This window comes from Arvicanthis niloticus, chromosome Y, assembly GCF_011762505.2.
Source record: "Arvicanthis niloticus isolate mArvNil1 chromosome Y, mArvNil1.pat.X, whole genome shotgun sequence".
Taxonomy (NCBI): Eukaryota; Metazoa; Chordata; class Mammalia; order Rodentia; family Muridae; genus Arvicanthis; species Arvicanthis niloticus.
In genome coordinates, this window is record NC_133431.1 from 3981521 (window position 1) to 4005132 (window position 23612).

Consider the following 23612-nt stretch of genomic DNA (forward strand, 5'->3'; position numbering starts at 1 on the left):
GCAAATACTTGCAGCCAAGTATTGAACTGAGCACAATGGTGTGTAGAGTCAGCCTCCATCCACATTTCCAGTTCTTTTGACACAGCATTACCACTCAGTATACAAAAAGTATAGAATATCACAACAAGACACTCAATTTATACAATCTATAGGTCTGTCTACAAATGTACTAAAATATTTAAACTGACAAATTCATAATTCAACCACAGTATGAAACAAATTCTCATGCATAGTAACTAAGATAGCACAATAAACTCCATAGCAAGATTTTACTATAAGCCAGTGACACACTAACCATTACAAAAATGGAGTTAAAGACTCCACTTAATTCAATGTGGATATTATGGGCAAAAATATAAGGAAGTTCAAAAAAACACATCAATTCAATATTCCATCTGTGTCACTAATTGTAATCTAACCAAGTCACATACATGAGCATGAGAGACGTACATCTGTGTTGTTGCAATGTAATCCAAGACAGGACTGTAGCAAAACAAATACCAACTAGATAAGAATGAAAAAGGTATATACTAACATTAGCAATAAAATTCTCTCTCATAAATGACATCTAATTTCTTTCATTCCTGTAAGTAAAATGTATGAAATTGTTCTCAATTTTTTTTAATGAAGTATGAACAAACATCAACCAAAGAAATGTTTCATCAAATGACACTGACTGTCAGAAACTGATTACCAAGCAAGATATCAGCATTATAACTCAGCGAATGTCTTTGCAGGTACTGATATTGGATAAGATGGGTGATGAATCTCTATAACTCAAGTCATCATTGGTTTCCGCATGATGACATATTCTAGAGATGACAGGAATTACATGATTTTAAGGAGATTTTGTGAACATGACTAGCATAGAATAGTATATGAACAACAGAGAGAATGGTCAACTCCTGCCTCAATGTTGCATGTGAGAGTGCCCTTGCCTACACTAGACAATGGAAGATATAATGTCCCATGATTAATCTCGATGTCTAAATGTTAAGGAACGCTTATGACCTTCTCAACTTTTTTCTTACTATGGAAGTTCTGATGAGATCCATTGTGTTCATACATATGGCTGTTGACACATGGTCTGGTCCCAGCTGTCCAGGAGAAGATACTTTCTGAAAATATTTATGCCATGGATATGAATGAAATCATGGCACCTGAGGATGGAGAACATGATCTTCACAACATGTTTTCAACAATGTTTTGATCAAAAGTTTTCAGACCTCAGATGTAGAGCTTGAGGCAAGAATTTTCCCACTGAATCCAGGGAGCATTACATAAGATGAGTGGAAAATTATTGTTGAATATAATTAAGTAGATATCCAAACAGCAGTAGCCTTAAAAACAGACACATAGCTGTAAGTGTGTGTGTGTGTGTGTGTGTGTGTGTGTGTGTGTGTGTGTGTGTGTGTAATGTTTGACTGCATAAGAAACAGATTAAGCAAATGCTCTGGCTTAGATCCTAGCAAACATGAAGAAGCTGCATGGTTTTACTATTTCCTTTTTGCTCCTGAAGTTTTCTCTCATTTTGTGCTGTTGGACTGAACTCAGTTGCTTTTGGAGGATAAAGAATATTGAAGATAATGATGGACATTTGAGAAGTGACTGTGGTTTTTCGCTTATGTTACAGGAGGAAGCTATTGAAGACAATTTGTATAATCAACTTATTCCTTTTAGGTAAGTCATTAACTATGTTTCCATCTTCAATGTCATGAATTAGAATTATTTAACAGTATAAACAAACTATAGGGTTCTGTCCTGTTCTCCCCCCTGTTACTTTAGGAACTACTGAAAATTATTACATCATTGACTATTTTAATACTTTGAAATGTGTCACAGTTTAGTTTATCTTTACTAAGCTGGGCTCCAGTTCACAATGCTGGACAATGAGAGAGACTGGATTCTGTTGTGTGTTTGTGGATATCTTGTCTTGAAAGATGTCTCTTCATCTACCTTGAATTCACAGTTCTCACCTTTGGGAAGAGCTCAATATGAGGAGACTCCAACACTGCCTATATTCTATTGTCTGCCATTGATTCTTGTATTGAGCATGCATCTAAATGCCTTCATAAAAAGGTTATCAAATTTTGGTCCCCAAAAGTTAGGTATACATTCAGACATTGAAATATTTGTGTATGTGCTGGTCTACTATACCTGATTACATGAATATATATATAATATACATATATATATGATATATGTCATATAACTTGTGATATAATGTAATATAACATTACATATATACCTACCTTGCTTTTTAAAATAGTCTTTAAATGCATCCCTCCTGCCAGTCTGGAGTTGACACTTAATGTGGATAAAGACTGCCAAGCTTCATATTCTGTTACCAGAATAATCTTTTGGTCCAATTATGCAAATACTCAGTCACATATTAGGCTTATTATCACTATCAGGTAGATGGTCAATATATCTATTAATTATCAAATAAATATAACATTAGAGAAGATCTAGGAGAATAAATGCATTTCTTGTAGATAAGAACCTGTTCTTAATGTGGCTACATAGTTCTGAGATCCCAAGTGTGAGATGTTATCATTTGTGCCTGCCGATCATGTAGGAAGGAGTGTTGAAATCACTCACATTTTACGTAATCTGTATGACTGGGACTACTATTTTTGTGACTGAGTTTTCCTGTAGTTTTCTGTCTTTGACTCTTCAACCAATCTCTTATTCTATTTTCATGTCTTTGGGATTTAAAGAATATGTTTCTCAATTGTTATCCACAGTACACTGTGTGCACTTTGACAGTGATGGTGGCTTCACATTATTATACTTCTCTGTTATGTCAGTAGGAATTTCATTTCTGATGTATTCTGTTTTAACCTACACCTCAGTAGAAAAATAGTGAAAATTCTCATTGGTGACATTTTTATAAGCCATAATTAGGTTTAAATTTATAAGTATATGAACTGGGCCAATGCACTTTTCAGGTTTCAAAAGAAAAACTTAGCTTCAAACACTCCAATTGAAATTGCAAATTTCATCAAAAGAGGATGTTTTTCATTTTTACTTCTGTCGAGAGGTAATTTCTAATAGTAGTAGGTAATCTGCCAACTGTCCTGTGCCAGGTGACCACATTTCATAGGGAGAGAAGATTTCTGTGTTCAGATATCACTTAAAGGTTCTCAAAGAATTAAGAAGACTGAGGTGTTAAGAGAAATCTGATACCTTTTTAATGAAATTTGACTAGTAACAACACACTGAAAGGTAACATTAAATTAATGTGTAAAAGAGCATAAAGCTCAATATTCTAGTTATGTGGATAATTGTATCATATTGTATATTTTGAAATAGATAAATTGATTTATATAAAATATATCTTAAAATAATTATTGTTTGTTGAATATTAACAGTTGAAAATATTAACATCATGTTCTACAAAAATCATGAAAATATTATTGATAATTTTCACTGTGCATAAAACTAGCATTTTTAATGTTTACTACAAAGAGAGTTTGCTATTTTAAAATCTGTAAAATATTCTTACTGATGAAATAATTTCTTTCCTACAAACACTGATAATCATTTTAAGTAAACTGATTGTTAGACAATGTACACAGATGTATAATGTGCTTTGACTACTCTCACACTATATCATATAAGGGCTTTTGAATATAATTTTCAATGATTCCTTTTTAATATTTTATTCTCCTTTACTAAACTCCCCAAAAATATTGTGTATGTCTTGAAACAACTTAGTACTCAATGTTAGATATAGGATTCTCAGTTATGGATATTATTAAATATTCATTAATAATATTTTTAGGTTATGAAAAAATAAATATAAAAGTTGAACAAATTTTTGATATATTACCTGATTCTCAAAATACTCAATAAAAATATGATGTATAAATTGCATTTAAATAATAAAAATTTTAAGGAGAATGTGTTATAGCTTTTATGTGTGGTTTAAGCCATGCTTATTTATTTATTTATCTGTGGAATTACAACTCCAAATATACTTTAAAGTAGTCTTGCTCAAGAGGACAAGAATCTAATTCAAAGATGACAGAGATATAAATAATCCTTATCAGTTTTCACGAATACAAAATTTATCATATTATAGTACCATACATCTATGAATTCTTAAATTGTATGGAGTTCTAAAGACTTCCAATTTGTGAAACTTATTCAAGAAATTTAGACAGAAATATAGCATGTCTCATATTACAAACTTTTGCAATTTATATTTCATGTTTCATACATCTCCCTTAATCATTTTTATGCCTTGTTCTAGACTACAAAAAAGAAAATCTGAGTTTCTTCTGGTAATGATTTTTGCTGCTGAAGAGATCAACAAGAATCCTTATCTTTTACCCAACAGGTCTTTGTATTTCGACATCATTGTTGGCCAATGTGGAGATACATTGGGAATTCTGGATTTAGTATATTCAGAACAAAACCATAGTTTGGAGTTTATTAATTATATCTGTGGATTAGATCCAACGTGTGGTGCAGACATTATAGGACCATCATGGAAATCATCCTTAAGACTAGCACTTTATTCTAGGACACCAATGGTAAGAAGGCATAACACTGGAATAGTTAACAACTTTTAAATTTCATTTGCATGTGCCTACAAGAAAGCTTGAAGAGCATGCATTTATGTGTGTGCTGCTACACACATACACACACATATTGTGTGTGTATATATATGTGTATATACATAGTATATATATTATATATTGTATATATACATATATGTGATAAAGAGTTAAAAATCATATCCAAGCAAACAGAGAAAACTGTTTTACAGGACATTCAGACTTGTCAGAAATAGTTTAGAATCTAATAGAAATATATATATATATATATATATATATATATATATATATATATTATAATCTTATTATCCTTAACAGGAGTTCTGAAGGTGAGTAACATTACCTGTATGTAAGTCCAAGTGTCCTAATAATTATATTCCTCATGTGGATGTTTCATCTTCTCTTCTGCATCCTTTAGGTTTTCTTTGGACCATTTAATCCTAACCTAAGTGACCATGACCAGTTGCCCTTTGTCTATCAGGTAGCCACGAAGGACACCCATTTGTGTTATGGCATGGTTTCCTTGATGGTTCATTTTAGATGGACTTGGATTGGACTGGTCATCTCAGACAATGACCAAGGTATTCAGTTTCTCTCAGACATGAGAGAAGAAATGCAAAGGCATGGGATCTGTTTCGCTTTTGTGAATGTGATCCCAGAAAACACGCACTTATACATGACAAGGGCTAAGGTATATGATGAACAAATTACAACATCAACAGCAAGGGTTGTTATCATTTATGGTGATATGAACTCTACTTTAGAAATTAGCTTTAGAAGATGGGGATATTTAGGTGCTCAGAGAATCTGGATCACAACCTCACAATGGGATGTTATCACAAATAAAAAAGATTTCACCCTTGATTTCTTCCATGGGACTGTCACTTTTGCACACCACAAAGGTGAGACTGCTAAACTTAGGAATTTTATGCAAACAATAAACACTTACAAATACACAGTAAGCATTTCTGACTCTGTCCTGGGGTGGAATTATTTTAATTGTTCAATCTCTAAGAACAGCAATAAAATGGTTCCTTTTACATTCATCAACACATTGGAATGGACAACACTGCACAAATATGACATGGTCCTGAGTAATGAAGGTTATAATTTGTATAACATGATTTATGCTGTGGCCTACACCTACCATGAACTAATTCTTCAACAAGTAGAGTCTCAGAAAATGGCAGAACCTAAGGGATTATTCATGGACTGTCTGCAGGTAAAGTTTCTTACTTTTCATTATGTTTAGATAAATCCATGTGATCTTTTAAATGGACTCTGAGAAACAACTGTACATTTGTTAAGAGTTTATTCTTTCTGTGGAAAGATTTCTACACTGCAAAATTCCCAAAGGATTCATTAAATGGAGAAATATCATACACAAGGATAAGATTTAAATGGAAACAATACATTTTTATAAATATCAGGGAGTTTTGTGAAAACATATCTCAACATTTCACCAAATGAATTCAAAATGTAAAATAGGAAATAAAAGTTTTATCATAAAAGCCTTAGGTAATGACTTAGACTTATTATAACTTAGGCTATAATATTTTTCTAAAGAAAAATTTCTCAAGTATAGGTACATGAGCTGGGCAGTGGTGGTGCACGCTTTTAATCCCAGAACTCGGAAGGCAGAGGCAGGTGAATTTCTGAGTTTAAAGTGCCAGCCTGGTCTACAGAGTGAGTTCTAGGACAACCATGGCCACACAGAGAAACTGTGTCAGGAAAAAAAAAACAAACAAAACAAAACAAAAAAACACAAAAAACAAAATAAAAAATAACCCAAAATCAACAACAACCACAACAAAAATAACAAAAAATAAAAAATAAAAAAATAAAAAAAAAGAATAGGTATTTGAGCTGTGAACAGTGCCACCTCCAGGCATGTTGTCCTGGGAATTATAAGAAAGAGGATTTGAGACAACATAGACATGACAGCAGTAATGAGCACAGTTGCATGGACTCTAATTGGGCTCCTGCATTCATGTTCTCATCTTGGTGTCATTCAATTAACTGTGACAAAGGTACAGAGGGAAATCAATACTTTTTTTCATATGTTCCTTTTGACTATGGTGTTTTATTACAGCAACAGAAACTAAGACATTACCAAAATGGTAAATTGTCTCATTAATGATTTGGAATATAATAGATTATAGATTACTGATGCAATAAAAAAGAACCATTTTGAAAAGAGAAACAATAGTGAGTGTTAGTAGTGTGTGGAGCATAATGGCAGCATTGCATATTATTGATTACCATCACAGAGGACCAGGCTTTAGGAGTAACTTTACAATGTATCATGACTATGTTAAAAATATCAGGTAACATATTAAGAAGAGTACAGTACATGAAAAGGAAGATGGGGTTCAGATTGTGTCTGCAGTATAAGGCTCTTTTAGCTTTATGAAAACATACCATTTAAACATGAAATGAATGTGTTTTATTCAGTAAGAAATATCAGTAGTGAAAATAATATCATACACAATACCTTTATCACAATAAGATCAGTGAGTTCTGTGAACATATAATTCACACTAGATGAAGGGTCTCATTATAAATTTTTCAGAATAAGAGTTATTAAATCTTTATTTCCATGTTTTATTGGATATTATATTTATTTACATTTCAAATTTTACCACATTTTTCGGTTTCCCCTCCGGAAATTTCCTATCTAATCCTTTCTTCTTCTGCTTCTATGAGAGTGCTTCCTCACCTACCCACCCACTCCCTCTGCCTCCCTGCCCTCAAATTCCCCTACACTGAAGCATCAAGCCTTCAGAGGATCAAGGGCCTCTCTTCCCATTGATGTCTAACAAGGCCATCCTCTGCTACATATACAGCTGGAGTCATGAGATACTACATATGTACTCTTTTGGTTGCTGGTTTAATTCCTGGGAGCTCTGGGTGGTCTGGTTGATTAATATTGTTGTTCTTCCTATGGGATGCAAACCCCTTCAACTCCTTCAGTCTTTTCTCTAACTCTTCCATTGGAGACCCCATGCCCAGTCCAATGGTTGGCTGTGAGCATCTGCCTCTGTATTTGCCAGGCTTTGAAAGAGCCTCTCAAGAGAGAGCCATATTAGGCTCCTGTCACAAGCACCTTTTGGCATCCCAATAGTGTCTGGGGTTTGTGTCTCTATATGGGATTGAGCCCTAGGCGAGGCAGCCTCTGAAAGCGTTTCCATCAGTCTCTGATCCATACTTTGGCTCTATATTTCCTCCCATGTATATTTTTTCCACCTTCTAAGAAGGGCTGAAGCTTCCTCACTTTGGTCTTCCTGCTTCTTGAGCTTCATGTGGACTGTGAATTGTATCTTGAGTATTCCATACTTTTAGGCTAATAACCACTTATAAGTGAGAGTATCCCACTATTAAGAAGGAGACATGGACAACTGAAAATACATTATTTATTAAGAATAGTTGGACTGTTGTCTGTTAACTACACTTACGAACATTTCTGTATTAATGTTCATTTTGATTAGAGACCTGTCTGGTCCTGACAGCTTCCTGTCTTGGATCCTAAGAAAAATTGAGCATTTTTGGAGTTACTCCAGTTGTGTTGAGACAGCAACCAGGCAAGAATTGCCTCTTTCCATCTTCAGACAAATTACTGTCCAAAAAAGGACACATTTGCAGAATAGTCGACTGATTATATCTGCCTAAACAGAATAATCAGCCCTTAATAATTCTGCATCACTAAGGTCTGTCAGATGATCCTGACTCAGATGGTTGTAGTATTCGGACTGTCCTGGTGTTCAGAGGTCTCTATAAGTTGGCTAAGTTTTAGAAGCTATGCTTTGTGTTTCCCATAATTTTAGTTAACTCAGTCATTCTAGATTTCTGACAGGGTTTAAAATTTATAGTCTCATAGCCAATCCTGGCTATTTACCTTGAGAGAAAAGATTTGAATTGATGGTTCTCAGCTGACGTTCATTCTAAAGCCAAGGAAAATGCCAGGTCCAGAACTAAGAGTTTTAGTTAGGAGAGATGATAGAGGTTCTGGTTAGTCAACAAAATAATGGACTGGGTATTAGGACTATCTTGTACCTCACTGATACAAATTGGCATAATTATGCCCTAATTGCATTTTGAAAGAAAAATTTTATTTTAACAGGAAGGGTGACATGTAGGAGGAGCTAAAGTGGGGAGGAGTACTGAGAGGAAGAGAAGGAGTAAGGGGAGGAGGAGAAGCAGGAGAGAAGAAGCTAGGAGTTGAGAGAGAGAAAGAGAGAGAAAGAGGGGGGGGGGATATGGAGGCAGATGTTCACGTGTCTCCACCAGTCAAAGATAGTTGATATATCTAGGCTGGGTATTGGGTTATACTTCTGATTGAGCATTATGAATCTTATAAAGTCTTTGATTAACATTTTAAAAAGTGTAAAAAAGAAAAAAAGGGGGGACATGTGATAAGGGTTTTCTGGGGGTGAGGGGTAAATGGGGAAAAGAAATGGCATCTGAAATATAAATAAAATATTCAAAAAATAATTTTCTTTAATAGAATATTATAAAATATAAATAATATAAGATGATGTCAAATATTACAAATTAAATCTACAAAGTTTTTTTTTAAAAGAAAACTTTTCCAATTGGAGACCCACCATATGGGCAAGCTCCAATCCATGACATTATTAAGGATACTCTGTGATGCTCCCACACAGGAGCCTTGCATAATTGTTCATTGTGAGGCTCCACCCAGCAGCTAACTGAACAGATGCAGAGAACCACAATGAAACATTGAAGGGACCTTGAGGATTCTTTTGGAAGAGTTAGAGGAAGGATTGTAGGCCCTAAAGAGGATAGGAACTCCACGGGAAGACCAACAGACTCAACCAACCTGGATCCTTGGGGAGACTCAGAGACTAAGCCACCAACCAAATAGCATACACAGGCTGGACTAAGTCTCCTGGCACATATATAGCAGATGTGCAGCTCAGTCTTCATGAGGGTCCTCCAACTGTAGCAGGGGCTGTTGCATACCATTGGAATTTGTCCCCTTAACTGAGCTTACATTTCTGGCCTCATTGTGAGAGGATGCACTTAACCCAGCAGAGTTGATGTACCATGGTGTGGGGATACGCATGGGGCCCACACCATCTCAAAGGAGAAACAAAGAGTTTCGGGGAGGGACTCTGTGAGGGCAGGGGACTTCCCATGAGGACAGTGATCAGGGTAATAATGAATATAGAAATTATTCTAGAAACAAATAAAAGAAAGAAAGAAAGATAGAAGAAAAATGTTGAGTCTGTATACACTATCCTCTCCCCCTAAAGGAACCTGAAAAGGTCCCTCCTACAAGAGCTTCCACAAAGAAAGCCAAACAGGACAGAAAAGTGTTTTAAAAAAACCATCATCCTACCTAGAAGCGTTTTGTATCACTCAACTGCATTCTGACCCTGGACACTATCGGCTCATGTTCATCCTGTGATGAAAATGCACTCAGTCTTCAGTGATCCTAAGAGTCTGTAGGAGCTCAGATACTGTATAATGTGTAAAGTCTCTTCTGATGTCATCCACTGACATCATCCAGAGCGACATCATTGGGGCAATGTCATCCTGAGTGATGTCATCCACAGTGACATCATACAAAGTGACATCACCAGGTGATGTCACACACGCTGACATAATTGAGAATGGTATCATGCAAAGCAACGTCATCCATTGAGGTCAACCTGAGTGACATCGCCAAGCATGACGTCATCCAGAGTGATGTCACACGGGGATGTGTGGGATTGATTGGGAGTGAGATGTCATCCAGTGAGGTCACACACAGCAACGTCATCTGAACAACATCATCCAATGACATCACTCAGAATGACATGCAGGGTCCATCGACTTAGAAGTAAAACTTGAGAGGATCATCTAAATTGTGCTGCTTCTCGAAACTGAGTAATCAGAAGGCAAGTTATATCTTTCCAACATACAATGGTCCAGAATTCCCCTTCGCATTCCAATTGATAGGAATGTGAACACAGGGAAAGAAGATTGCACCAAGGCAAGAAACACAAGAGGGTGAACCCCAAATCCTATAGCTTTGTCTCAGACACACTCGACTTCACTTTCTGAAGGCTTAGATGGCTCCATTCCTATAACTTCTCCTACATCTCTCAGTTTGGGTTCATCTTCTCCCTGTGTGCATCTCTTCATAGAATATGTATCAATGCCTTAGACATCTCAACAACTTGTGGTTGCAAAATGCAACTCAAGCACTATCCTTACAACTTCAGTGCAATGAACTGTCACAGATTCCTCACTGAGGTACTGAATCCACCAAAAGATGGCTTAATAGTGCTAAACTGAAACCGCAGAGGAAGGCTCCATGACCTTGAATTTTTCATTTGTTTTTTGAAGCAGCACAATTTAGATGATTCCCTCAAATTTTGCTTCTAAGTTGATGGACCCTGCATCTCTTTGGACAACAGTTGCAGCAGGTTTTATTTAGTTATTTCTGAGAAAAAGAATCACTTTGCCTACTCCTTCCATTAATTTAAGTCTTAGCAGGAGGAAGTGTCACAATTATGGTAACTTCTTAGCCATATACCCACAGGGGCACATGTTTTACTAAGTTCATAGCCATTTTATTTATAACAGCTAGAGACTGGAAAGAATACAAATGTTTCTAAACCAAAATACAGATACAGAAAATGTGATTTATTTACAAAATGGAAGACTATTCACTTATTAAAAAAACAAGGACATCATGGATTTTGCAGGAAAATGGAAAGAACTAGAAACTATCATCCTGAGTGAGGTAACCCAGACCCCAAAAAACATGCAGGAATGTACTCACTTAAAGTGAATATTAACCATAAAGTTCAGGATATACATGCTACACTCCATAGGCCCAAAGAAGATAAACTAGAAGGAAGGCCCAAATGAGCACAGTTGAATCTCACAAAGAAGGGGGAGTATAACAGTCATAGGAAGCAGATGGAAGAAAGAGAACTGAATGGAAGAGCAGATAAGAAAGGGAAAGGAGGGTCAGGAACAGGTGTGGTGAGAGACAAGAGAGGGCCAGAGGGTAAGGAATATGAATCAAAATCTGTAGTTGGTGAGAGGGGAAAGGTGGGAGCATCTTTAGGATGTGCCAGAGACCTTGAATGGGAGAGCACCAAGGAGTCTATGGGGGTGATCTTACCTGAAATGCATAGCAGTGAGATATGGATCCTGCACCCAGTGGAGAGTTAAGGATACCAACCAAGCCAAAAACCTCTCCACCCAAAATTTGTCCCGTTTACAAGAAATGCAGGCACAAAGATGGAGCAGAGACTGAGGGATTGGCCAAATGATACCCTGCCCATATTGAGACCCATCCCATGGGCAAGCACCAACCCCTGACATTAGTGAAGATGCTCTGTTATACTTGCAGACAGTATCTTAGCATAATTGTCCTCTGAGAGTCTCGACCAGCACCTGACTGAAACAGATGCAGACACACAGCCTAACATTAGAAATGGCTCAGGGGGTCTTTTTGAAGACTTGGGGAAATAATTTAGGGCCTCTGAAGAAACAGAAAATTCAAAAGAAGACCATCAGAGTCAACTAACCTGGGCCCTGGGAGACTCTCAGAGACTGAGTCACCAACAAAGAGCATGCACAGGATGGATGGAGGACCCCACCACATATGTAGTACATGTGCTACTCAGTGTTCATGTGGGTCCCCAACAACTGGAGCAGGGGATGTTCCTTAAGGTGTTGTCTGTCTGTCCACACTGTTCCCTATAATTGGCTACTTTGTCTGATGTCAGTAGGAGAGAGTGTGCTTAACCATGCAGAGACTTGACATGCCATGGCTGGGGGATATTTAAGTGGTTTCATTGCTCCCTGGGGAGATAGAAAGGAGTCAGGGATGGGGGACTGTATAAGGTGAATGGGAAGGGGGTAGTGATTGAGATGTAAATTGAATAAGTGTGAAAAATGAACAAACACAAATAAATAAAATATAGAACTCATTGTATTATTTCTAGATTTCTACCTACTCAGTACTTCAGGGCATAAGCATACTACTAAAGATCTCTGGCTAAAATATCACACAAATGACATCCAGATGAATTTTTCACAGAGTAAATTTTCCATGAAATACTATGACCTCTGTGCCGCGCAGACCACCCTGACCAGCAGGGAAGAAAGACTAGCACACCAGTTCCTTCCAGAGACAGTTTTACTCAGGAATTGCCTTTCAGTTACAAGATCAAGGGGTGTGCCCCCGTGCCTCCCGTGAGTGCAGCTTAAGTAGCCTCCAGTGGACTGCCCATCAGCCCATACTACGTTTTGCTCCACCATAGGTTCACACTCATGACGAGAGATCAGGCTACCGGCAAAGTGCAACCTCCTCACCAAATAAGGACTTCTTCCCCCAAGAGGGCTAAGGCAGTAGGCACCATCTTTAGGGCGCAGCAGAAGCTTTCCACATCTCCCCCTTTTTTTATTTACTGCAAAAGCAAGCATTGCTTGATCAAGCAGGCTCCATTCTGTAGGAGCTCACGATCGAAAGCAAGCAGCTAAGACTAGAACACTCACTCTACTGGGTGCAATGGGTCAAACCCACCAGGTGCAAGAGCTGAGGTAAGGGGTTATAGAGAGTTACTGCTTCAAAGCCGTCAGCCAAGCTTGAGGTGAGACACCCGCCTCAATGGCTTGAAAGGCATGCTCCACCAAAGCTCTCCCTCGTCTTTGAGATCTAGCCATATGACAGAGACAAAACAAGCAGAGCAGACAGACACCCACTAGGGCAACTGCTAACACTCCTGTCCCCGCATACTCTTTCAGATGTTGAACTGCTTGCAGGATCAAGCCATCTGCCAATGATAGATCCATTCTGGTCGAATTCACCATGGTGATGGACACACGAAACTCTTGCATGAGGGAATCAAACCTCCTTGACCAATTTCCTAGCAATCACTGAGATAATTGTATAGATAAATTGGCATCTCTGGACATATTATTATAATGCAAAGGTCTGTCATTTTCCATTCACATAAATACTTGAGCATCATGCCTTATGGGCATCGGCATCAGGAATGTTGATAGGATCCCCCATCGCAATTCCGTCATCACAGGATTCACCAGAGGCAGCAGAAACAGGAGAATCAGCAACATTGCACCGGCGGACCAAACGTTCTGGTACCCACACCGGATCTTCACGGTCCTGCGGAAAAACGCAAACAGAGCCTCGGGACCAGGCCAACACTGGATCCGGGCCACACCATAGGCCTGTAAGCACATCCTTCCATTTAACAAGGCCTTGAGCTACACGCTTCCAGGTGGCATGACGCTCCGCTGCCGAGCGGCCGTCCACATCTAGTTGCAAAAAATTTAAAGTAAATAAGGCAAGGGATAATCTTTCTTTTGGGGTGCGGCCATAGCCAATTCCCCCTTTCTGTTTTTGCAGACTTTCTTTAAGGGTGCGATGTGCACGTTCTACAATGCCTTGCCCTTGGGGATTATAGGGCAATCCATGTTTAAGATATACATCCATCTGTTTACAGAAGCTCATAAATTGCTGAGCTGTATATGCTGGGCCATTATCAGTTTTAAGCTGCTGTGGCTTCCCCCACGCAGCCCAGGCCTCTAAGCAATGATTTATGACATGGCGTGCCTTTTCTCCACTCAAAGGAGTTGCATGAATAATGCCAGAGCAAGTGTCCACCGAAACATGAACATATCTCAATGTTCCAAACTCAGCAAGATGAGTCACATCCATTTGCCAGATTTTCAAAGGTAAAAGTCCTCTGGGATTGACTCCCACACCTGGGGGGTGGTGAAAAATAACACATTGAGGACAATTAAGAACTACTTGTCTGGCATCAGCTCGAGTCAAGTGAAATTTTTGCTGTAATGTCTTAGCATTAACATGGAAATCTTTATGAAATTGAACAGCTTGATCAACGGCAGAATTTAAAAATATACATTCCATTCTGGTCCAAGCATCTGCTACGGCATTCCCAGCACTCAACGGACCAGGTAAATTTGTATGAGCCCTAATATGGCAGACATAAAAATGATGTTGTCTCTGCCAAATCAACATTTGTAGTTGTTTCAATAAATTACACACTGTACTGGTATTTTTAATGGGACCAGCCAATTCCAAAACTTTAACTGCATTAACCACATAATGCGAATCTGAAAGCAAATTAAAGGGGAAATTACATTGTTTAAAGACCTCTATAACTATTTTCAATTCAACGATTTGAGGAGAAGTGATTTGAAACTGACATAAAACTGGTTTCTGACCCTCTACCATATAGGCTCCACAGCCAGTTTTTGATCCATCTGTAAATATGTTAGATGCCCCCTTAAGGGGAGCACTAGCTGTAATCTTTGGAAAAACAACAGGATGTTCCTTTAAAAAGGACAAAAGGGGATGTTTGGGATAATGATTATCAATATCACCATCATAACTACATTTTAATATTGCTCAATCATCTATTGTGGCACATAATACTTTAACTTGTTGAATGGAATAGGGAATAATTAAGCTTCCTGGTACAACTCCAAAAAATTGCACACATTGTTGAATACCATGCATGGCCAAAGTGGCAACAGCTGTTGGATAATGCTCAATGGCTTTGCTTGGAGAAACATGTGAATAAATCCATAATAATGGACCTTCCTGCCATAACACCCGAGAGGGTTGCTGATATGTGGCCAAAATACACAACATAATTAATTGCCCTTCTTTGTATCTCTGTAAAAAGGCACCCTGCAACTTTTCCTCAACTTTAATAAGGGCCAATCTAGCTTCTGGAGTTAATTGGCGGGGGGAGTCCAAAGCAGAATCACCAATTAAAATATTATATAGGGGCTTTAATTCATAATTTGGCAAATTTACATAACCTCGTATCCAATTAATATCTCCCAATAATTTTTGAAAGTCATTTAAAGTTGTTAAATGATCTTTCCTAATTTCAACCTTTTGTGGTACAACTTTCATATTATGTATCCTGGCTCCAAGATAATTCACTACCTGATCTCTCTGTACTTTCTCTGGGGCAATATACAATCTTTTACTCTCTAATAATAAAATTAATTTTCCAAAAGCCAATTCTAGTACCTTTTCATTCGCAGCAGCCAACAAAAGTGTCATCCATATAATGAATGCACCTCATTTTTGGAAACTCTCTTCTCAGTGGTTCAATGGCTTTTCCTACAAATAACTGACACATAGTTGGACTATTTGCCATCCCTTGGGGCAGAACCACCCATTCATACCGCTGATCTGGTTCTTCATGATTACAGGATGGAACAGTAAAGGCAAAACGTTCACTATCTTGGGCACATAATGGAATAGAAAAAAAGCAATCCTTTATATCAATAACTATTAAAGGCCAAGAAGCAGGCAATGCCGATAACAATGGCAATCCCCTTTGCACGGGGCCCATGATCTGCATTTGTTGATTAATAGCACGCAGATCATGTAATAATCTCCACTTTCCAGACCTCTTTTTAATTACAAAAATAGGCGTATTCCAAGGTGATACTGATGGTTATGGTCTCCCAAAGAGAGTTGCTCTTGAACTAATTGTGTGGCAGCTTGTAACTTTTCAGAGGATAATGGCCACTGAGGAACCCACACTGGATCCTCTGTCTTCCAGATTATGGGAATGCCTTCCTCAGTGGCCCCTAGGAAAAACCCAGGCCCTTTCTATCATTCCTTGGGACATTTTCTATTGGCTGTGTTCTCCCTTGCAGATGTTTTCCTAAGCCCTTAGAGGGATACCACCCCATGTCCTGCATCATCCTTTGAGAAGGCAAGGAATACCCTTCATTAGTAAGGCGATAATTCATGTCTTTCAAAAGATCTCTTCCCCAAAGGCTGACAGGCAGTTCCAACACATAAGGCTGAAAACGGCCTCCATGTCCTTCATGATCTTTCCAAGGGAGCTCTCTTGCACTCATGTCCGGGGTCTTGGCATAACCTAACCCTTGCAATGTTTGTGAGGATGATTGAACAGGCCAGCCTTTAGGCCAATCCTTTAAGGCCACAATGCTGCGGTCCGCTCCAGTATCCAGCAATCCTAAGATTGCCTTGCCATTTACCTGAAGCTCCACTAAAGGGCGTTGATCCATATCGAGGCTAAGGAACACAGAATCTACTCCTGTGGATCCAAATCCTCGATTTCCTCTTTTTTGGTCTCTAGAAGGAAACATATCATGCAGGCTGGGCAAAATGAGAAGTTGTGCAATTCGGTCTCCTGGAGATATTGCCGAAACTCCCCTAGGGGAGGAGACTAAAATTTTTACCTCTCCTTCATAGTCAGGATCGATAACTCCTGGATGAATGACTAATCTTTTCAGGGCTGATGATGATCTACCAATTAATAATCCTACTGATCCCGAAGGAAGAGGCCCCTTAAAATCTGTAGGGATAAGCTGCACTCCCATTTGTGGTGTTAATACGACTCTGGTGGTGCAGTGGAGGTCCAACCCTGCAGAGCCCGCTGTGGCCCTCCTCGGGGTTTCATATTGGGCAAGTTGCTCTCTGGACTGCTCTGATCTTCCATGGCCCCATATATTCGAGGGCCCTGAGGCCTGGGGCCCTGCATCCCGTTTTTTGAAACAGGATAAGTATTTATCTGTCCAAGAGGTTGTCCATTGATATCTTTCACTGACCTGCATTCATTTGCCCAATGATTACCTTTCCTGCATCTAGGACATAGCCCAGGAGGACGTGTCGTGGCCCCTTTTCCTTTATCAGGACACTGACGTTTCAAATGTCCTTGCCTACCACAGGAAAAGCAAGCTCCAGGAGCTTTGGTTTTGCTTTTAGAATGCTGCACTATCCCCTGTACCACTGCAGCTGCTAAGCCAGTATTAGAGAGAGGACCGCCCAATTCCCTGCATGCCTTCATCCAGGCTGTCAAACCTTTAGACTTCCATGGAGTTATTGCTTGTCGGCACTCTCTAGTACACTGCTCAAATATGAGCTGTTGTATCAGGGGCATAGCGGTATCAGGATCCCCAAATATTCTGCCTGCAGCCTCTGTCATTCTGGCTACAAAATCTGAGAAGATTACCTGATACTTCCCCTTTATTTGGTAAGGCCTTCCATGCTTTCACTGCCATAGCATTTATCTGTGCATATACTTGTGGTGGATATGCTGTCTGATTGTTCAGCCATTGGCCCTGCCCCATTAACATATCAAGGCTCCATGCAGCCTGACCTTGAGCTGCATTTTCTCGAGCCTGCTGTTGAGCAAATTCTGTATATAAGGACTTCCAATCAAGGTATTGTCCCATGGACAGGCAGGCCTTCACAAGAGACATCCAGTCTGTCGGTGTCATGGCTGAGTTAGTAAGCCTTTCTATCTGCGCCTGAGTAAAAGAGGCATTGACACCATATGTCTGCACAGATTCAGATAAATTTTTGAGAATCTTAAATTCTAGGGGCTCATAAGACCTCACATGATTAGCATCCTCAAAGACAGGGAAGGCGGCTGCCGCCTCCCGCCAGGTCTTGGGACAAAACGTACAGGATGACTTTGGAGCTGTCCAGCCTTGTGCACCTTCTTGTTCCGCATAAGGCGGCGGCGCACTCGGTTCTATTCTGTCTGCCCTGTCCCACCCTGCTTCCACTTTTTTCTTGCTAGGTGGCTTCTTCTTCCTTTTGGCTATAATATCCTCCATCTTAGCTAGCAGCCCTTGTACTGCCTCTTCTAATTTTTCTATTTCATCCTCTGAGCTATCCTCTGACCCTGACTTCAGGCTTGGGTATAGCCCTGGTAACTCTCCCTTTTCTCTCTCTTTTGACTGTCTTGAGTTGGTAGATCGAGTCTCTGACCGCATCTCTTTCACTTGCTCTAACGCCTCCGTTGTTGCTTGAATGGCAGGAACACACTCCTCACTAGTCAAGCAGGTTCGAATAACCCTCCAGATCCCTCGCACCCCCGTCTTTCCCTTTTTGTCCTGTAGAGTACCCTCCTCCCATGCTCGGTCCAGATCCCTTCCTAACTTATCCCAGCAGGCTAATGACAGGTTTCCTGACACTGCAAACCACGGAGCCACCGCTTCCACCTCGCTAAGAAATTGAGCCAAAGCTCGATCTTTAAATTTCAAGCCCTTACTATCAAGAAGCTCATGAAGAGCTACCTTCACTGGGCAAGACGGCGAGGTCCCCATTTTAGTGGCTATGCTCGCGGCGCACCAAAACCACAGCTAAGAAAAGGATCCCTCTTGGACTTTCACTTTTATTCGCCTCCTTCCGAGGACCTTAACAAATGCCGCCTCCTTCCGAGGACCTTGTCTGTTGATGGGCCCCACTTACCGGCCACTTACCGATTGATCGCCCTGTCTGTCCCTGGTTCTGGAACTCCGGGAACTCACGCAGAGAAGTTCCCCGTACGGGCCACCAATTGTGCCGCCGACCACCCTGACCAGCAGGGAAGAAAGAATAGCACACCAGTTCCTTCCAGAGACAGTTTTACTCAGGAATTGCCTTTCAGTTACAAGATCAAGGGGTGTGCCCCCGTGCCTCCCGTGAGTGCAGCTTAAGTAGCCTCCAGTGGACTGCCCATCAGCCCATACTACGTTTTGCTCCACCATAGGTTCACACTCATGACGAGAGATCAGGCTACCGGCAAAGTGCAACCTCCTCACCAAATAAGGACTTCTTCCCCCAAGAGGGCTAAGGCAGTAGGCACCAACTTTAGGGCGCAGCAGAAGCTTTCCACAGACCTCAACTTACTAACTCTATCTGAGGTAATAAATGGTTGTTGTGTATGGTTCTGTCAGATCACAGTTCATGGTACTGAGAGCTGAGAATAGAAATTGAAGCTAAAAATGAAGGCAAAAAGTATGGACAAACCCTGTTTCCTGGCTGGCTTTTTTGCTTGGTCACTGCCCAGTGCTCACCCAGCTCTCTCATCCAGCCCAGGTCCATTTGCTTAGAAATATTGCCATCCTCAGTGGAAGAGCCTTCCCAATCAATCATCAACATAATGTCTCAGAGACACAGCAACCAGCCATTCTGATGAGGGCACGCCCTCAGTTGAGGTTCCTTCAGATGACTGTAGCTCTGAAATGTTGAAAACTTCAGACATTAATGACACAGAGACAATAAAAGAGGAAACTGTAAAAACGCAAAAGCAATTATCTAACCATATCAATTACAGGAGTCTCTGCCACCACATAAGGGAGGTGGAGTTGTGGCTGAGCCAGGACAAAATGGGAAGTTCACCTGGCTCAGAGCAGGGAAGGATACACTGGAATGGGGAGCTCAGAGGCTGTGTTGCCCAGGAGTGAGGTGTCTTTAACCCTGGGTTCCCAGGCCAATGCAGCCAAAGAGGAGGCCAAAGCAGCTGGAAGGTTAACAGAGAAGCAGATTGCCCCACAGACCTGGAAATAGGACTGTGGGGAAAAAACTCGCGGGGGAGTCCAGCGGCAGGGTCTCACAGCGGTCTGGCAGTCGGTTCCCAGGTGGGCTTCCCACACCACCAGTGGAGGGTCCCACATTCACGAAGCTGTTGCAGGTGAGCCAGCAGCTGCATCAACAAGGTTCAGGGTTCCAAAGGCTGGGAATCTGGCGCAGGAAGGCCCAGGTGACAAGTGGAGTTTGGTTTTCCAAAGCTTTTATTGTTCATGGTTTGGTGAGTGGGTGTGGATGGTGTGCGCTCCCAGCCAAAAGCCAGCCTCCCCTGAATTTTTAGGGAGGGGGAAAAAGGGAAGGAATAACTTAATTAGCTACACCCCTCCTCCGCCTTTAGATAACTCATTAATATTTTAATCTCTGGAGGTGGAGACCTGCTAATCATGCCCTCTACCTGTGTGTTATGTGACTGATGGTGCAGGTTAAATGGAGTTGCCTCGTCCAAGGCCCGATATAGGACTGCAGAAACAAGGAAGTTACACTAACTTTGTTGCAACAGATGAAGAACAACCTGCCACCTACTGACAGTTCCAAATTCAAAACTACAGATTCACATATGGACTGGAAACAGCGATTAGGAGGGGGAAAATGAGGTGTCTGTCCTTCCCACCCTGTAAAACAGGGTAGGGAGAGCCTGATTTTGCCTTGGACGCTGTCTTAAAGAGCTTTCTGTCATGGGCCTCGTGGTAAGAATTTGAGCCAAGGTTAGTAACTAAATTGATCAGAATGAAAACAGTCTCATTTCCTCTCTAAGTCACAAAATAAAGTGCCACACACATAATAGACAGACACAAGGGGGCACTAAAGGACACCCAGCAGATTCCTACACTTGGACAGAGGAGAAAATGAAGGATGGCAACTGTGAGTCATGTATCAGGGTTCCAAATCTGCTCCAACCTTCTCAGCAATTAAGACCATGGGCACTACGCCAGGCTCTGGAACATCTTTCAACCCCTCTGTGGACTTTCCTTTGCATCCACTGTATTGTGGTTCCATGTTCCTTTAGTCATCTCCCTCCACAAATACTCAAGAAAAATTCTTAAACCAAGGCACACAGACACAAATCTGACACACAAGGCACCAACACAAAGAACAACGACACGTCTTTACCACCGGCCTTTCAACCCTTCATTTGGGAGTCCTGAAGGTCTTGAGGTTGCAGTCTATGCAACAAGATTTTATGCCCAGGTCACAAAGACCCCGAAGTCCACCAAGAAGCCTATTACAATGCAAACACACAAATGTATTTATTATGAGCTCAGCAACAAGACTCTCACCAGTCAGCCTCATATCAAGTCCAAAGTGAGAGACCCAGTATAGGGATGCTGGGTATTTATTGTGGAGGTATCAATCTGACCCACAAGAGAAGGAAGGATACCCTGCCTAGTTCTTAGCATTCTGTCTAAACTCCACCATAGTTACCTGGAAACAGCTAGGTAAGCTCCCCCTCCATGGTTACCTGGCAACAGCCAGGTAGGCCTGACCCACTGGAATGGTAGCTACTTGCCCCTTCCTCTCTTTTGGTCTCTTGCCCTTTTGTTCTCTCTTTCTCTGGCCCTCTTGGGCTCTTCCCTTCCCTGTTCTCTCTCCACATGCTCATGCCCGGACTCTACTTCTCTACTCTGCCACTCTCTGCTTTTCTCTGCCTCTACTACCTCTTAACTCTCCTCTCCATGTCCTGAATAAACTATATTCTATTCTATACTGTCTTGTGGTGGGTTCCTCATGGGTAAGAGCTGTCTCAGCATGAGGCATGGTCCCTCCAGGGGAAGAAATATCTCAGCAGGAGGCATGAGCCTACTGAGACATCCCCTTCCTCCACACCTCCCCAAACACCCATAGAACACATTCCATCTGTCTTTAATGAGAGGTAACTATGGGGAGGAGCATACCTGGCTGTCACCAGATAACTGTGAGGTAGAGTTTTAGACAGAATGCTAACACCATTAAAACTAAAGAGGGGTTTTAAAAAACAAGCTTCATGCTGGGCTCAGGGAAACTGCAGCTTCCTTCCACCAGATGACAGGTATCAATCAACCCTGAAGAAAAGCCAGAATCATAAAGGAAACACAGCTCAGCACTATTGGTAGCCAGAACATCTTCATTAGTGGCAAAGTGGAGAAAAACAACAGTTCTATTAGTACACATTCAATAGATAAACATAGCTCAAATCATAGAGAGAATGAATGTTTGTATATAGAAAGATTATTTAATAGAATGTCCCAGTAAAGGCTGTTGGACAAGGTAAATTAGAAAAATCTAGGGCTGGTTGATTTTATGCTGCAGGATATTACACCTGATCTTCAGTGAATACCAGAATTCTGAAGAAATAAGTACTGACTAATACCAGTTTTAAAACACAAATAAACAAACAAATCACCGTTGCTTTGTAAAAAAGTAGGGCCAATACAAAAAACAAAACACCACCCTTTTCAATGTCCTTTATATATGTAGGTTGTCAAAAGAATCTATAACCCAGATTAAAGGTGGATCTGAACATCTCAAAAGATCAAGATTAATAAATGGTTTCACACTTCAAACATTGTAATTAAGAAATATGCCGCACAGCAAGCAGGATTTCAGTTAGGGTTAGGGGATTAGACAGTCATGGTTAGGATTAGGATAAGGGTTTTTAGAATTAGGTTTAGGAGGTTAGGAAATTCAGAGGTGAGGGTTAGGATAGGGTTGGGTTCAGGGTTAAGGTTAAGGTGGCCACCATTATTCTTGATGGTCCCAGTGTGTCAATATTATCCCTATTACACAAAGACAAAATATCATGTCTACAAGGTATTCATTTCATATCTTAATGGTTTGTTTTATTCTTATTCTCATAGCTTCTCTCTTACTTATAGAAAGGCTTCTCAAAAGAACCTAAAAGTTTTCCCAGCCATTTGCCTCCAAAACTAGCATACTAACAAAGGAAGCAAAGATTTGATTTCACAGAACCCCACAGATAATCAAAGGATAAGTTGCCAAGAGCCAGACAGGCTGCTGCCAGTGAAGAACATTTATGCTGCCTTATGCTGGGTCTCACTGTCAGCTGTTACTGCAGTTAATTTTCCTCTGAGATAAAATGCCCTCAGTACTCTTCTGCTCTAGATATGTCTGGTTTACTTTCTTCCCAACAAGAAAATATTCTTACTAAAGATTTCAATGTGAAGTTTTCACTTAACAATGAAAATTCTGAAACAAGAATCCCAGACAAGCAATAGACACAAATTCATGCCTTGTTAAAAATTGACTTTTCATTAATTACATGTAGAATATACACCTGAGATATGGTTTGTTATTCACATCATGTACTTCATAGCAAATGAATTACAAGTAAATTAAACTTGTTAACTTGACACTAGTTCATGTTATTCTAATGAAAATAAACTTAAATATTGATATGAAAAGACAAAAATATATTTAATCAATATATCCACACAGGTACAATAAATATAAAATGATAATATGGGTCTGAATCTTTCCTTGGAATAGGTAACATGTTTTAAAGAGTTTACTACTCCTAGACCAGAAAATGTTATTAATACTGGACATTATCCTCATTCATACTAGAATAACATATCTATGTTTTTAATTATGATATATACATATTTTAAATTTTATGCAGGCATAAACATGTTAATAATTTAAAAGATATTTATATCTAGTAAAACCTCTTCAAAATCAGGTAA

The 23612-nt window shown here is 40.0% G+C and overlaps 1 protein-coding gene across 1 annotated transcript; it reads left to right on the forward strand.

The window, feature by feature from the left end:
• The first annotated feature begins 1474 nt into the window (after positions 1-1474).
• On the forward strand, positions 1475-13376 carry LOC143437267 (vomeronasal type-2 receptor 116-like). The gene is made up of 4 exons (XM_076922092.1): positions 1475-1680; positions 4259-4541; positions 4984-5787; positions 13338-13376. Exons 1-4 carry the CDS (start codon positions 1475-1477, stop codon positions 13374-13376), a joined length of 1332 nt encoding a protein of 443 aa, XP_076778207.1.
• The last annotated feature ends 10236 nt before the right edge of the window (positions 13377-23612 follow it).

Bases quoted from the DNA above. Each gene is read 5' to 3' on its own strand.
- LOC143437267 (XM_076922092.1), top strand. From the start codon at position 1,475: ATGAAGAAGCTGCATGGTTTTACTATTTCCTTTTTGCTCCTGAAGTTT. The intron at 4,542-4,983 runs GTAAGAAGGCAT...TGCATCCTTTAG, and splicing joins TTTATTCTAGGACACCAATG to GTTTTCTTTGGACCATTTAA. The intron at 5,788-13,337 runs GTAAAGTTTCTT...ATACTCTTTCAG, and splicing joins TATTCATGGACTGTCTGCAG to ATGTTGAACTGCTTGCAGGA.